At 40.4% G+C, this 17984-nt stretch overlaps 1 protein-coding gene across 4 annotated transcripts in view; it reads left to right on the plus strand.

The window, feature by feature from the left end:
* The window catches only part of LOC117556539 (protein MTSS 2-like), a 98296-nt gene that overhangs the window by 71680 nt on the left and 8632 nt on the right, over window positions 1-17984 (plus strand). For 2 of the 4 annotated variants that reach the window (XM_034231884.1, XM_034231883.1), the window contains 5 exons: window positions 24-121; window positions 1227-1374; window positions 1856-1930; window positions 8592-8774; window positions 16079-16244. In XM_034231884.1, the coding sequence (XP_034087775.1) occupies window positions 24-121; window positions 1227-1374; window positions 1856-1930; window positions 8592-8774; window positions 16079-16244 (670 nt within the window). Of the gene's footprint in view, window positions 1-23; window positions 122-1088; window positions 1375-1855; window positions 1931-8591; window positions 8775-16078; window positions 16245-17984 lie in introns of all 4 variants that reach the window. The other 2 variants (XM_034231882.1, XM_034231881.1) reach the window with 1 other exon arrangement.

Here is a 17984-nt window from a genome sequence, read left to right on the forward strand (position 1 = left end):
TACAACCTCTCTCTCTCTCACAGGTGATAAAGGACCTTAAGGGGTCGGATTACAGCTGGTCCTATCAGACCCCCCCCTCATCCCCCAGCAGCTCCTGCTCCCGCAAGAGCAGCATGTGCAGGTACTCACACAAACACTACCAACATATTATGGTTGCTCGACAATACTTTTTTGTAAAGAAAGAGGAGCCTCCCTGTTTGTGTTTTACTGTGCTATTGTTTATGTGTCAGTACATCATTACTGTGTGTCCAGTTATCATCACTCTTAATGGAATTCTACATAAACCACAAACCACCTTCAGACACAGAAACAATCTTCTAAAAAGTGGACAAATGATATTGAATTTGCCACAAATAGCAGAGATCATCAGCATACGCGCATATCTGCTTTTCATAGGGGTTAAAATGTGTGCAAATTCACAATTCAAAATAAATAATACAAGAAGAATACTGTAAACTAAGCAATGTGTTTCTGTAGTTCTTTGTCTGAAAAACATCACTGTATACGTCTCTCTGTCAGTTTATGCATGTAGTCGCAGGCAAAGCTCAGAAGCATGCAAGTTCACAGCCTTTTGCCTGCAGTGTTTAGTGTGTGTGTGTTTTCCCTGGATCCTCATGAGCTTACACACTCTCTCTCCCACCCCTCTCGCCCTTTCTCTCCCCCCTTTTCCCTCACTATAACCATCACTTTCTGACTGTACTTGTCTCCCTTTTTTCTATTTGTGTCATTTGTCTGTGCGCACTCGTGTGATCTGCCCTCTTTCTCTTGGATCCCTGGTTTCCTTTCTTTTCTGGGGTCTCTGCTTTTGACTGACTTGAATTTGCCATCTCATCGCTAACATTCTAAATCAACGACTACTCCTCAACTTCACCTATCAACCACCTCCACAAAATCCTCCTATCACCAATTTATCATCTTTCCCAATAACCAAACCCTTCCTAAACCATCACTTTAATCATGCTCTCCACTAAATACTGTCCTTACTGCACAATGGCACCCATCACCTTCCTCACATCCTCCCCTCACACTCCTCACCCTTCCCTCAATCCACCCTCCTCTGCACCTTACCCTCCCAACTCCCACTGCAGCAGCGTCAACAGCGCCCACAGTAGTGCCTCCCGTTCATCAGGGGGAGGCGGTGGTGGTGGTTTTGGTGGAGGCGGTGGAGGCTCCCAGCCCCACTCACCCACCTCATCCTCCTCCTCCTCCTCCTATCGCTACCGCAGCAACCTGCCGCATCAACCCCCACCACCGGGGGGCATAGCAGCACACCGCCTCAGCAGCGTCTCCTCCCACGACTCGGGATTCGTGTCCCAGGATGCAAACATCTACTCCAAGCCCCCCTCACCCATGCCCTCGGACATCACTAGCCAGGTAAGCCAAAATACACACATAATATACTCCAAAACGTGTGCTATCTTAAAATGCCTTGTGTTCAATATACTTCCACACAATCATACAAAGACAAAGCAGGGTATCAGGTTGCAGACATTAGAAACAAATGATTAAAGAGGCTCTGTTTTGCTTTTTGGGGTTTTCCCTTCCCTGTAGTGTGTTATACTGTATAGGTTGTTGTGCATGTAAATGGTCTGCTAAGGCTAAAATCCCAAAGTTCCCTACTGGGGGAGTTCCTCTTAAAATGTTGGGGTTCAGTCATGAATTGGAATAGCATAAAACATCAGGTTTTAACTTTCTATAATGGTCTTATTTTGGAAATCTAGCAGAATTATCTCACCTAACTGGCATTTGGGAAAAACATATATATTCAGGTTTCACAGATGCAATGCTCACACTGACTCATTGAGTCTTGGCAAATCATTAATATGTTTTCTGCTTTTTTGTTGTTTTGCTGTAGAAGTCGTCCAGCTCAGCATCGTCAGAGGCCTCAGAAACGTGCCAATCAGTCAGTGAATGCAGCTCCCCCACCACTGTGAGTACTCCCATTCAAACTGTATAATAGGCAGTCATCAGCGTAACACTCAATCCAAATGAAAGTGATTTAAGTATGGCAGAAATAGAATAAAACCGGTAATTTTGTCATCAATGTATCCTTGTAATCAGAGCTTTACATTTGTGTTTTTCATAACAAAAACTAAAACATCCCTTAAATTATTTTACCCCTTATGTTTAATTACATTGTTTGAACATTAAAAGAGTTATTGGTGTGTTCATCTATCTGTGAACTGCCTCCAATACACGGTTTTATTCCTACATTTTTTGGCATCACAGTTAGATGAATTAGTTGTGATTAGACTATTTAATCTGTTACACCCTCCATCCACAGCGTGTCAAAGCTGTGATGGATGCATGTCAGAGGACACTGCCATCTGTTCAGCAAAAAAGTTTGCAAATATGTCTCTTAGTGGTATCATAAGTCTAACAGCTTGAAGTTGTAACTTTCTTCAACAACTTTTTTTTACGGTGGCAGTGATGAACATAAAAACAAAATAAAAAAATCTAGTATAATAGGACCGTTAACAACTGATAATTGTGGTGGTGGCATAAAGCCATTTCAGAACAGAATTATACAACACATGCTGTTTGAAATTATGAGTTGCATTCACCACGGTAGCGGGAGTTTTATTTAAGAGTTTAATGGATTTTTTAAAACAGTGGGAGACTTTGACATCTGGATGATCAGGCAAACCTGCAGTGGCTAAATGGACTCTCCAGCAGAGAAGGCATTTTGGTGGTACAATATCAAACAACACTGAATCAAACACCATATACCTACGAGAGGACGAGTAAAATTCAATCTCACATGTGAGGTTTTTGTTGAATAAAGGCTTTCTTGCAGAAATTAGGTTGAACTGGATTTTTTTAGGAATATATTTTCATATCTTCCTAAGCACAAATGATTACTATTAGCACATATGTTGCTGGCTTGCTGCATTGGAAGAAGATGTTTCCTTTCAAGGATATTTTATGAATTATAAGGTGTCCTTGTGTGCTTTGATAGGCGCCTCAAAATAAAATGTATTATTATGTTACTGGCTGATTTAGTGCAGTAGCAACCCAGTCTCACGGCATTTCGTGTTCACCAACACGATTTTTAATCTATTGATTCGTGTTCACCAACACGATTTGCCCCTTTTTTTCGTGTTGCACAGCACGATTTTAAAAGCAATGTATTTCTACTGCCTGCAGCACGTCTTTTTCTCCGGTCGGGTCGAGGAAGACCGGAAGCTGTTTGGTTCATAAAAACATGTTCTTACTCAATATCAAGCCACAATTATTGCTTTTATTTGAAATCGTATAATTTCGGACTTTTGTTGCCGTCTGTGAGGAAAATAAATGGGGCTCAGAGCCTCAGGATACTGAAATCTGTATTTTTTAAATCTTTTTTTCCTTCTAATTTGTTATTCTTTTCAAAATAACACACTGTTATTTACTCACCAATAACACACAATTATCCTTGCTTTTATTTATTGGTTTAATTCCATAATCTCGGGCTTTTTTGGCGTCCGTCAGGAACTGAATTTCAAAATAAAAATAACCGGAAACAGACGTAGGCATTTCGAGCGATTACCCAAGATCCTCAGCTATGGTTTTAAGCTCGCTTATTGGATGTTTTAGCCGCAATGCATGCTGGGATTTGGTGTTTATATGATATGAAATCCGGAAAACATTTTAAAAGAATAAAATAATACTTAATTCCGAGCGCTCTTGCTTTTCTCTTTGAAAGTCATCACATAACGGCATTGTAATACACGGTTCGGCTGCATTGTATATTACAGATCTGCCGTAGTTCTTTATTTATATAGAGCCCTGATGAGAAAACCTTTGGAAAAACTGAGAAAATGCCGCCGAAACTGAATACTTGACGTGGATCATAAATATATTCTACAATTAAACAACATCTTCAATTTATCTTCACACAATGCGTCTCCTTGCAGTATCAACACTAATTCGGCTGACTTTTACATTTGATCTAATTCACAGATAGGTTATATTTACACCATAACGGTGCACAGCTGATATAAAAGGACTGTAGTTTTTAAAGATATTACTGATTTTCTTTGAATGTAAGAATGTAAATACTGAGTCTGAAATAGTATAGCAATATGCTGTAAAATTATGTGAAAGCATGCATAAAACTACACATCTTCAGATGTTGTACGAAAACAAAAGTGTCCTACACTAATAATACAAAGTTATTATGGCTGTGTGTACCTTGTGTGCACCGCCTAGTGGTTAAAGCACGTTATTGAATTATTGTGTTTTATTTGATTAAAAAAATATTAAGAGTACATACTTTCATAGGGGGAAAGTATAAATATAGAATATAAAAAATCAAGAAGATACTATAAGTGATCTCTACAATAAAACAGTTTAGTGCAGAATGTACAAAGATATTAATAGGAGGAGGTGCAAAACAGAAAAACGAATTAACCTTTATTTAAACATTAAATAACAGATTAAGGTCTTCTTTTAAATAAGAAAAAAACTTTGGGGGTATCTATCTACAGATAAATATTAAGCCTGACAAAGTACTTAACGTCTAATATATTGCTTTCCTGCAATGTTAACTATGTTGAAGCACTTATTTTAACTGATATTATACATATGAATTATACTCTTATGTATGTAGATAGAATAAGAAATTTGCAGAATATGACAGTTTAATGGTGGAGGTACACACACATTGATAGATGTCTTGTAATGCACTGTTGAGGAACCTGTGACCCAAGTGTTTCATTCATTGTGTATATGATATGTCAATAAACCTTTGAAAATCTTGAAAGGGATGTGCAAAATAGCCTTTAATAGTCTTTAATGAACTATTAGTAGAGAATAACGAGTAATGAATATACTTTATTACTCGTTTCCATTCATGTCAATTGCAGATACATGTTTAGTCTTCTCAAGCACCAACTATCAAATATCTCTCCTGATTGTTGGCACTTGAAAATCACCTCACCTGAATTTTACTCAGGTGTAACTAAAGTCTGATTTAAGGGTTGTTTATATTTCACATCATTAATCAGAATCTGCAAAGTAACTCAAATAAATGCAGTGGAGTAAAAATACCAGGTTAACCTCTGAATTGTAGTAGAATTACAAAGTAACAATGAGCTGTCATGTGGGTATTAATGCTGCGCATTATGGACACAAGCGATTTTCACCCATTTATTAATTATATGTTTTACATTTGATAACACCAATGTGTTTAATACTGGCAACTTCTAATTGTGGTAAAAACGAAAACGTTCAGTAGAGACGTCCCATAGAACATTTTGCGAAACACAATAGCCAGCATGTGTAGTTCTGGGGGGGGCGTTCGATTCCAGTTTTGGATAGTCTGGCGTGGTTTCGTTCCATTTCACACAGCTGTTTGACGCTCTGCGTAACCTTGCGGGGACTGTAGTCCTAAACGATAGCTGGGGATTATGGGTAGTGTAGTGTCTTCGGCCATCCTAAACTCAGAAATGTTGACAATCGCAATGATGCTCGAAATGTCCCTTATAGGCCTACGTCTGTTTCCGGTTATTTTTATTTTGAAATTCAGTTCCTGACGGACGCCAAAAAAGCCCGAGATTATGGAATTAAACCAATAAATAAAAGCAAGGATAATTGTGTGTTATTGGTGAGTAAATAACAGTGTGTTATTTTGAAAAGAATATCGAATTAGAAGGAAACAAATATTTAAAAATACAGATTTCCGTATCCTGAGGCTCTGAGCCCCATTTATTTTTCTCACAGACGCCAACAAAAGTCCGAAATTATACGATTTCAAATAAAAGCAATAACTGTGGCTTGATATTGAGTAAGAACATGTTTTTATGAACCACACAGTTTCCGGTCTTCCTCGACCCGACCGGAGAAAAATACGTGCTGCAGGCAGTAGAAATACATTGCTTTTAAAATCGTGCTGTGCAACACGAAAAAAAGGGGCAAATCGTGTTGGTGAACACGAATCAATAGATTAAAAATCGTGTTGGTGAACACGAAATGCCGTGAGACTGGGTTGGCAGTAGAGATGCAGTGATGCAGCAAGAAGTTAGCATTCCAAAAAAAGTCCCAGACAAAATGGCAGAATATGTGATCAGTGACAAACAAACATTTGTTCGACCAAGAAGTTTTGTTCAGCAGGACAATCTCCACATAAAAACACAACTTTTATTATTTTTGAAGCGGAAATTCATTCGCTAGAAGTAAAAAGCTAACGTTAGACCATAAACAATGCTAAGCTAATGGCGGCTAATGGCAGCTAATGGTGGCTGATGTCGGCGTGATGATATTTAATAGTCTCATTCAGCTGCTTGTTAGCAACCGTAGATTCAAGACAAGGGAATTGGAAGTGGTAAAATGCCAACTTATTTCTGGTTAATGGACACCTTCATGACTTTACTACAATTCTGGTTAATGATTTGCAGCATCTAGCATTATCCCTTGCTAACTGATTTGGTTCAGATCAACAGCAAAGTATGCATGGATTGTATTTTGTCTTGTATTCACCACTTTAGTTAGTGCAATCACACCCACATAAACATCTTGAATATAACAGATTTATTTTATTTATGCTTGAGAGCTTGTCCCTTTCATTATACATTATTTGACCAGCATGCACATCTGTTCGCAACATAAATACAATTCTAATGATGCTCGCGAGGCAAAGTACATTTTCATGTCGGATTTTAAGCAGCATCTGCATCAACAACAGCCTGCATATATGTCTGTGTTCCCTTTCAGTTGATTAACACCTTTTACTACCATCTGATGGCAGTCAGTGTGTGATACATCTCCAATTTGAGTGACATGCATTGTCTAGAATCTAGATTGATTGCACTCACCACATACACTGGTAACCTTGCACAACCACCTTGCAGATGTTGCAAAAACAATCAAATACACTTCTGTTCACTCTAACACATCCCATTGTCATTCTAACAAATGTATACAGTAGATGCGAAAATGTAGGCTTTTTAGAAATCACTTTCTCTAGTCGTTTTGACGCACTTTTGACACTAATTGTATTTTCTATTCTAAATATAATAACTGCGTCTTGATTTCCAACCCAGTTTATATTTGAACACGGCCACTTCTGTATGGCAAAAACATGGAAGCAGCGTCACCATTTACGTTTCCATCCACCAAAATATGAATTTGGCAGCTACAGTTACTTCAAACAGCATATTTGTAAGCGTTTTGCAGCATGGCTTGCGCTTGGAGTGACTGCAATGCCAGTTGCATTTTTCCCAATCTGGGGTCAAAGTGATATAAGTTGTTCAGATAGGGACATGTTAGGAATGTGACACAAATACTCAAATGCATGATTCAAGACAAAGGGAACAAATCTAAAGTGTAGTACAACAAAAAACAACTATTTTAGAGGCAAAACGTAGCAAAAGCAAACTGCCAAAACATAGGACTAAATAAACTTGACTATGTGAAATAACAACAAAGGTTCTTGGCTTCAAACGCTGGCTCTCTTGACTACACATTGAAAGAAGAAAAACTGGCACAGGACAAAGGGAGACGAGGACTTTATATACAAAAGGTAATGGGACTCAGGTGGCAACAATCATGTGTGGGGTTGACAATCTCAATGGTGGGAAATCACACAATGGCAGAAAGTCAAAAAACGAGAAGGAAAGGTAAGTACAAAATAAAACAGGAAGCGCAATGACACAGAGAAAAACAAGACTAGACATAAGTGAATCTAATTTAAATATTGAACAATGACACATGACTAAACTTAAAAACCTAATTCTACACATGGACTATAAACTAAACATGAGAAAGAGCTAAGTCGGAAGTGGGCTTGGTCGAATCTAAACTGGGTTGAAAAAAAGATAGAGGCGTCCCTGATCTGATGTTTCTTACTTGGTGTGTGAGGCTACTGTAGAGTAGATGAGTGTATGATGCTTTTATTCTCCTGTGATTGGCTCAGCGATCGTCCACCACAGCTGGCCAACTCTGTCTCTGTTTCTCTCTGATGATGTGACTATGTCTCTCATCCCGCAGTTTGGCACGTCCTTCGCTACCTTCCGCCCTGCTCTCTCTCACTCTGGCTCCCCCAGGCCACTCTCTGTCATTCTTCCTGCCTCGTCCCCACCCTATAACTGCCCCCCCGGATCCAGCTCCTCCTCTCCCACATCAAAGGTTCCGATGTGGAAGGTTTGTTCTCCATTCGCTTCCATTTTTTCAGTTGCTCTATTTTTTCTGTTTCTGTTTCATACGTTTCAGTTAATGCCTTTTATTTTCACTTTCATTACCTTTTTAACTCATTCGTAACCACATTGCTTTGCTTCCTGTGTTCATCCCAACTTATTGTGTGTACTTTTTTTTTGGCCTCCCCTGTCAATGGTTTTGCAATCTGGGGTCTGGAGATTTTCCAAAACTAAACAGGGTGTTGAAAGCTGGCCATTCCAACTCATCAAGATAAAAACACGGAAATACTCAAAAAGCCCCCAGCCCACATGCACCCACGCACACACACTCTTCCAAGTACTCCCACACAATCCACCCGTAAAGGCCCCCTCTCTCTGCACTCAGATGAAGGGCTTCAAACTGCTGGATAGTGGACAAGTCTCTCGTGCTAACCCTACCTGCTACTTCCTGTTTCTTAATTTGACTCACCTCTTCAGGATTGGTCCAAAGCAGGTCAGTACGAGCATGCAGGGGCGGCAGCGGTAGTTCAGAGAAGAAAGGAACCACTTGATAGACTGAGGGAGAACGAGATGTCGCCGGTCTCCCAGGGATACGCCACACCTACACAGCCCGAGGACGCGCAGAGACACAGGATGACACCGGCCAGCATGGCTGCCAAGGTAACGCAGAAAAGCAAGGATATAAGTGTATTAAATGTATTCATACACTATATTTATATGCAATATTGTCAAGAGTATAGTGTAGCAAAGCCAAGACCTGTTGGCCCCCGGTAGACGCAACATCTTGCAAGAAACAGCGTCTCAGGGCTTCTTAACATTTAACGACCTATTATTGATGCATACCCACTTAACAGGAAGAAACTCCCAATTATTATTGCTATTATTATTATTATTATTATTATTATTATTGTCGTTGTTGTTATGCAGGGGTATTATTATCCAGTGGAATGCCCTTACCTACTGGCCTAGTTAAATCAAAGTGGTTACTTTTTTTGGCTGGGCAGTGAAGTTTTACACATGGTCTTATTTGACTTTCTCAGGACTTAAAACTGTTTTTTGGGGGCAGACCCCCACAAAGAAAAAAATATATTTACACACATAAGGTCATCATCTTAACAGTTGTTTATGCTCATCGAGTCATCCGTGAGCAGAGCATCAAGTTGGCATGCCTATAACAGCTGAATGCAGCGATTACCATCTTGTTCAGCAAAACGCCTCACAAACTGATTAAGATCTAAAGCTTTAGTGCTTTTTGATTCAATGCTGAGTACAGCCAAACTTGACAGTCTCTTCTCTGTCATTGTAGACCGCAAATACCTCATTCCTTCCGTCTACTTGGGTCTGAATGCGCCGTCCCGTTCAAATAAAATCGCCGCCAATCACATTTCCTCGATTGCGCCGGGGGAGGGGTTACAAGGCTTGCGTCTTGTGCTGCATTCACTTGCACTCGGACATTAGGGATTTTCTCTCATAAATGTCCGATGAGCCACCACTTTTATTTCAAAACAAAGCTGCCAACTGGGGTGGCAAGGCTATTTTTAGGGTGGCAGTTTCCACCCCATGCAACCCCGGTAGATCCGCCCCTGCTTGACCGGTACTTGCTTTTGATCAAAGACAATGCGGAAAACCCGCACTCACACAGGTAGGCAGAGGTGAAGGGAATGAGCACTTTTACAGCCTTTTTGGCGAGGTGGGGGAACTCGGTCTCCACAGACAGCCAAAAGTGTGCAAGTGACATTGTCTGCCAGACGCTGTCTCCTCTTTCACTTTAGGTAACTTCACAAATAAATTGATCCATCATTTTAATTCAAAAATAAAAAATGTCATAGATGCCATTGCTCCAACTAAGATAAAGGAAGTGACTGGCAATAAAATATCTCCATGGAGAAAGGCTATGACTGTGAAAACTGAAAAAAGAGTGTCGAAAAGCTGAACGCAGGTGGCGAAAAACAAATCTCCAGGTTAATTTTGAAATCTATAAATGTATCATTTGGAATTTAAAATTGCATGACACTCTTTCTTCTCTGACATCATTGCCAAAAACAAAAACAACACACGTGCCTTGTTTGCTACCGTTGACAGACTAACAAACCCCCCAGTGTCAGTAGCCTCTGAATTTCTATCCACCAGGGCGTGCAATGAATTTGCCTCCTTTTTCACTGACAAAATTCAGAAAATTAGACAAGCAGTCAGTGCCTCTGCATCAGGTATAGCAAATGTTTTGTCTCTGTGTCCATTTAAAATCAATTCAGACATCATGACACAATTCCATCAGATTAATGATAAAAACCTAGAGGACATTATTCAACTTCTGAAATCCTCCTCCTGCTGCCTTGATATTATTCCAACAGGATTTTTCAAAGATGTTTTGCCTTGCATGGCCTCAGATCTACTTCATATAGTAAACAAGTCTCTTCACTCAGGTGTTTTTCCACAGGCCCCAAAAAACGGCAGTCATTAAACCGCTCTTAAAAAAGAATAATCTAGATGCTTCAGTAATTAACAATTACAGGCCAATATCAAACCTCCCATTTCTAGGTAAAATCATTGAAAAAGTAGTTTTTCAACAGTTGAGTAATTTCTTGCATTTAAATAACTGTTTCGATGTTTTCCAGTCAGGCTTTCGACCAAACCACAGCACTGAGACTGCTCTTGTAAAGGTATTCAATGACATCCACTTAAACACAGACAGTGGCAGAACTTCAGTGTTAGTATTATTAGATCTCAGTGCTGCGTTTGACACTGTTGACCACAACATATTACTAGACCGACTGGAAAACTGGGTGGGACTTTCGGCAACAGTTCTAAATTGGTTTGAATCCTACTTAAATGACAGAAGAAACGTTGTTTCTATAGGTAAATACAAATCTGAGTTGACAAATATGACATGTGGGGTTCCTCAAGGCTCCATCTTGGGGCCTCTTCTCTTTAACATCTACATGCTACCACTGGCTCAGATAATGAAAAACTACAAAATAAGTTACCATAGCTATGCGGATGACACACAAATGTACGTAACAATTTCACCAGGAGACTATGCTCCAATTCAAACACTGAGTAAGTGCATTGAACAAATCAATGACTGGATGTGTCAGAACTTTCTCCAATTAAACAAAGATAAAACTGAGGTAATGTTTTTTGGAGCCAAGGCAGAACGTATAAAAGTTAGCGCTGAGCTTCAGTGTGCAATGTTCAAAACAACAGATAAAGCCAGAAATCTAGGTGTAGTCATGGACTCTGACCTGAGTTTCAACAGTCACATTAAAACTGTTACTAAATCAGCCTACTATCACCTAAAGAACATATCTAGGATTAAACTCTTACTACTTTTAAATCCGGGCTGAAGACTTTTCCGCTGCTTTTAATTGATATATTCATATCTTAAACTGTTATTTTTATTATCTTTGCTTTTTAAAAGAGTGGTTTTAAATGTCATTTTATATCATTGCTTTTAAATGAGTGTTTCTAGATATCATTTTATAATATGTTTCGTAATGCTCTTAATTTCTTTCATGTTTGTAAAGCACTTTGAATTGCCTTGTGTTGAAAGGTGCTATATAAATAAACTTGCCTTGCCTTGCCTTACCTTTACTGTTTTGTGATCAAAAGTTGTGTTCAAGGGCATAAAAACACTGTTGAAGGTTAATCCAATGTCTCTGTGTCACTTTGAAATGATTACTGATGATTAGGGCTGTCAAGTTAACGCGTTAATAACGCGTTAACGCAAAAACAAATTAACGCCACTAATTATTTTAACGCGATTAACGCTTGTGTATTTTTTTTCCTCGGCCGGCCCATAGTTTCAGAGCACATCGGGTTTAAAATACCATCTACAAGCTGATGCTGACAGCCCCGCTCCAGCCGCCCGCTTGTGGCAGACCACACTTCCACGCTCACCGGCAGGCACCGACTGGCTATTGGGAGGACCGGGAGGGTGTGTGTATTTGTGGCTCGAGCGAGCGAGAGAGAGACCTTACGTGCATTGTTGTTGTTAGCATCTGGTGCTAGCTAGCTGCGCTAACGGATATAAGGAGCTGCTTAAATGAAAACAGAGGAGCGACATTTCGCCACAACTGTGCCGAGCACTTGACTTTATGCAGGCAGCCAGACAGTGGGACATTGTACGAAAAGTCAGCACACTCAGCACGGATAGTGCAAATTGATTGCAGCGTCCAGGCAGCTCCCGTTCGAGCATATGCCTTGAATTGCACATAGCTCCAACGATCCATCACACACACACACACACACACACACACACACACACACACACACACACACACACACACACACACACACACACACACACACACACACACACACACACACACACACACACACACACACACACACACACACACACACACACACACCATTTTTATTGTATTAGGTTCCAGGTTGAATTGAGGCAAATATTTGTAATGTTCAGAAGTTGTTGTGTTTAATATTCATGAGAATATTTGTCATTGTTCAAATGATAATAAACATTAGCATAAAGCATATTTGTCCACTTATATGTTGATAAGAGTATTATAAACTTGAAAAATATTCCTCTAAGGTACATTTAAAACAGATCAAAAATGTGCGATTAATTTGCGATTAATCGCGATTAAATATTTTAATCGACTGACAGCCCTAGTGATAATCCATCATTACATTTATGGCAAAAAACGGCTTAGCATGGTTAGCAGTCCGGAGCGTCAACTTTAGGGCATGTGTGTGCATCATTCTAACTGACCAATGGTAATTTTTACATGGATTTATGAACCGCCCCTCGATTCTATTGGCTCTAATGGTTACAAAGAGGTGTCAATCACCCAATTTGACCAATGGGTTCCAGAGATACGGCCATACGTAATGCAATGCACAGCTGGAGAAGCCGTACATGCTCACTGAGAATTCTGTTCTTCGACTTCTCCAGCGCCTTCAACACGATCCAGCCACACCTGCTAGCTGAGAAGCTGTCAGTGATGCAGGTGGATCACAGCATAGTGGCCTGGATCACAGACTACCTCACCAGCAGACCTCAGTATGTCAGACTGCAGGGCAGCGTGTCTGATGTGCTGCTGAGCAACACCGGAGCCCCCCAAGGAACTGTGCTGTCACCTTTCCTGTTCACTCTCTACACCTCTGACTTCCGCTTCAACTCCGGCTCATGCCACCTACAGAAGTTCTCTGACGACTCCTCTATTTTCAGCTGCATCACAGATGACGATGAGGAGGAGTACAGGGCCCTGGTTAAGAACTTCGTAGGCTGGTGTGACAATAATCACCTCCAGCTCAACATCAGCAAGACTAAGGAGCTGGTGGTGGACTTCAGGCGGAGCAGCAAGACGCCTCTGACCCCCATCACCATCAGGGGGGAGGATATGGAGGTGGTGAACAGCTACAAGTTCCTGGGAGTGCAATTAAACAATAAACTGGACTGGTCAGACAACACTGATGCTCTCTTCAGGAAGGGACAGAGTAAGCTGTTCTTCCTGAGGAGGCTCAGGTCATTCAACGTGTGCACGAGGCTGCTGAAGATGTTCTACCAGTCTGTGGTGGCCAGTGTGCTCTTCTTTGCCGTGGTGTGCTGGGGTGGAAACACAAACACTAGGGACACTGGCAGGCTGAACAAGCTCGTGAGGAAGGCTAGCTCTGTAGTGGGAGTACAACTGGACAATCTGGAGGAGGTGGCAGAGGGGAGGCGGAAGCTCAACAGCATCCTAGAGAACCCCTCCCACCCACTCCACGCAGAGCTAGTGAAGATGAGGAGCACATTCAGCCACAGACTCATCCCTCCACAACAACGCACCAAGCGCCTCGGACAGACCTTTGTGCCTGTAGCCATCAGGCTGCACAATAAGGGGTTGAATATGAAAAAGAAATACAATGAAATCACTGGACATAAATATACACTGTTTCCACAACCCATGTTAACTTTTCACTTGTCACTTTAATTTATTCCGCACTTTATAACTTAGATGATGACCAAATATGTATATATGCTGACAGTTATTTTACTCTTATTTTTATTCATCTCCTATTTTCATAGTATTTTATTATTATTATTTTTTCCTTGATTTGATTTGATTTATTATTTATTTTAGATTTTATTGATCTGTGTGAATCTTTGCTGTACTGTTTTTTTCACGCTTACCCTGTTGCTGCTTTGTACAACTGAATTTTCCCTCTGGGATTAATAAAGGTTCATCTTATCTTATCGTATGTGTCTCACGCCTAGACTACTGCAACTCCCTCCTGGCTGGTCTACCTGCATGTGCCATCCGACCTCTGCAGCTCATCCAGAATGCAGCGGCTCGTCTGGTCTTCAACCTTCCTAAATGTTCCCACACCACTCCGCTCCTCCGCTCCCTTCACTGGCTTCCAGTATCTGCTAGAATCCACTTCAAGACTATGGTACTTGCGTACCATGCTGCGAATGGATCTGGCCCTTCCTAAATCCAGGACATGGTTAAACCGTACACCCCAGCACGTGCACTCCGCTCTGCATCAGCCAAACGGCTCGCTGCACCATCGCTGCGAGGGGGACCCAAGTTCCCATCAGCAAAAACACGTCGGTTTGCTATCCTGGCTCCAAAATGGTGGAATGAGCTCCCCATTGAAATCAGGACAGCAGATAGCTTACACACCTTCCGGCGCAGACTGAAAACTCATCTCTTTCGACTCCACTTCGAGCGATAGAATTACTAACAAAGAATTGCTAACAAAGCACTTATATACTAATAAAGGACTGGCTTATCTAAAGCCAGTTGAGTAGCACTTGAAATGTTTTAGCTCTATGAAACCTGATGTACTTATATGATTCTGTTTTCTTCAAGTTTGTATCTTGTTGGTCGAATGCACTTATTTTAAGTCACTTTGGATAAAAGTGCCTGCTAAATGCAATGTAATGTGTAATGCATAGGTCTGACTGGCAGCCTGCGCAGCATTACGCATGTGGCCAAAAAGGGCATAGAGGTCAGGCTGAACTTTCCAAAAAGGTCAAAATACAGTTGTAATTGGATGGAATGAATACCTATAGTGATATTTCAATGAAATAAATGGCGCTGATGATAACCAAATGTACCCAAAGGTGAGTCCTGCCTTTTCTAAAGAAATTCAAGTTTCACTAAATTAGCATCAATCTTGACACAGGGTACTTATGATATATTGTGGTTTGGATCCCTAAAGGTTTTGGGCTACTATTCCATCATTCAAGGGTGGTTTTCACTATAAATAATGGGTCTTTTTTAGGGGGAGATTATAATTTACATTGCAATATCATTGCTTTGATAATGCTAAGAGTCGGAACATTTCCTACACATTCCTAAGCGGTTGAACAATCACAACAGAGCCGGCCAGCTAACCAATCAGAGCACATTGGGCTTCCGTTTCAAAGAGCTGTAGGGGATGTTGGATGGATGGGAGTGAATAAAAGAGGATCACATTGAATACATTTGTGTGATTTAGTAGAGAGATACAGTTGTTTTAGGGAATTATACTGTTTTTCAACTTTCACCAAAGTCGGGAGAGTAGTTTTTCCGTTATATAATTTGGGGACATAATGTTTGTTACCTCTAGTCTAGCTGACAAGCGTTATACTAAACTTCATCAATTAATGAGGATGACTAAATATATTATTGTCTTAAATACAAAACATATTGAAGTTTTAACAATATGCCAACATTTGTTCAAACTTTCAATTTCATTATAAATGTAGGTTTGGGAAAAAGGTATAACTAAGCATTAGAAGAGGTTTTGCCGACATGAATTACATTTGTCATTTTATTTTTTGTGTTTGAGTATTATCTGGAACTGTGAACTATATCACATTAATTGCCGGTCGATCGCAATCCAAGCAGATTGCGATCGACTGGTTGGTGACCACTGGCTTAAGCCAAACTGACTTGCTTATCTGACATGTGATCGGGACAAAGTTTGTGTTTAAACACCATTCTAATGTTTCCTCTTTCTGTCCTCAGCATGGAGATGAGGTTTCTCCAGCAGCCAGTGACCTGGCCATGGTTCTGACCAGAGGACTGAGTATGGAGCAGCAAAAGAGCAACAGGGACTCTCTGCAGTACTCCAGTGGCTACAGCACAGAGACTACAACCCCATCCTGCTCTGAGGACACAATCCCCTCCCAAGGTGAAACTCTAATCTAGTATACACCTTTTGCCTGACAGTGCAAGTTTACCCATGATTGATCCTGATATTGCCTGCAACTATTGCTGTAAAAGCCGAGTCGTAGTGCAAATGGCCAACAATTGGAGATGGATACACAGTATGGATGTCTCAAAATGTGTTAGAAAAAAATGGAAAAATCAGAACCAAAACCTCTTAACAGGTTCAGGATAAATAGCTGGAGGCAGTCGGAGCCTGATGAAATATAACTTTATTCACAAAAAAGAACAATACACCAACCTGCAAATTACATAATGCAGTGGTCAGTTCAATCAGCACAATACAGAACAACTATACAACATGAACTGTCGGCTGTGAAAACAAACCACGTCATCTGTCGGTCTTTCAAAACCTCTTTTTGTCCACGAGATTACACTTTTAGGAAAGTGCTACCATGCTTTACTCTCATAAGTACAGCAACTTTGACAGCTTTGAGTTATGAAAGATATTCTACCAGGCATATTTTGAAGTTGGTGAAGGAAAAGCAGCACAACTAGGATTGGCAAAGTGCATCCTATTCATGGTACAATTGTAGGGAAATCACTAACATCTAGCTGCAAAAAAGGTTCAAGTACATGTAGCAACAATTTCTTAGTGAGTACACATACCCTTTTTTATGGTAAAAGAAAGAAGTTAGATATTGCCACCAAGAGGGACTGAATACTACTTTCAATTGCACAGTTGTGTCCAAGAACCTTGGCTCTTTGCAAGTCCTAATGTGGTCATTTATTCTTATTTGATTTTAAACATAAAATGTCCTGCGCCATCCCAGCCCACACTCACTGACCAGCTTTCTCAGAAATGCAAGGAAATCAAACCACTAGATTCATTCTTGCACCTGCAATTGGTCTGTTACATGGAACCCGCTCCTCAGATTCCTGTCCATGTTTGCTCTTACCTGTGAAAGAGGGCATTACCAATTTCTTTCAAACAGCAATATGTTTTGCTAAAGTCTCAAGTCATGGCCCAACCTTCCTAGAGTTCATCAATCCAATATCAGATTATTTTGCTAGCCATGCTCTGTGATTTACAAAACTGCCTTCTCAGATCACGTATAATAGGTTGGTAAACACATTTCACAAGGGTCATGAGAACTTCTCGCATTCCTTGCAGAAACATGGCAATTGCATTGCTAGCATATCCATCCGGTGTTAAATGCTTCTAGTGTTAAATCAATGTAGAGGAAATCATTTGTTGAGGCATCATGTTCCCAACCTCTTTATGGAAATTGTTGCCAACATATTTTGTGCTGCATAAAAATCAGCAGGATACAGTTTTTAACTTTAATTTACTAGGTCTATCTTAAATGTCTTGGTTCACGTTACCGTTAGTGTAGGCATAAGCCCGCTGGGTCACTGCTACCGTCTTTAGCTACCAAAATCAAACAGAGTGAATCATCCATTTAATTATTCAAGCAGCTGGCACAGTATGACAGTTCTTTCCTTGACAGTAGCTGGGAGATGACAATTTATGTCAGGACTAAATTGAATATTATTAAATATTTGTGCATTTCAAGACTGGCTGTCAGTTTCAGGCATCTTTTATCAAAATAGCATACCATTATAATGTTGCTTTAATAATAATTTCTGTGCTTATCCAATAATGTAACCACAATAAATTGTCTTTCTTGTCTTTTCTTTGTGATCCTCAATCACTTTGTGATCTTCAATCACTTGTCTCCCTTCTCCCTTACCCCCCCACATT

This window comes from Gymnodraco acuticeps, unplaced genomic scaffold, assembly GCF_902827175.1.
Source record: "Gymnodraco acuticeps unplaced genomic scaffold, fGymAcu1.1, whole genome shotgun sequence".
Lineage (NCBI taxonomy): Eukaryota > Metazoa > Chordata > Actinopteri > Perciformes > Bathydraconidae > Gymnodraco > Gymnodraco acuticeps.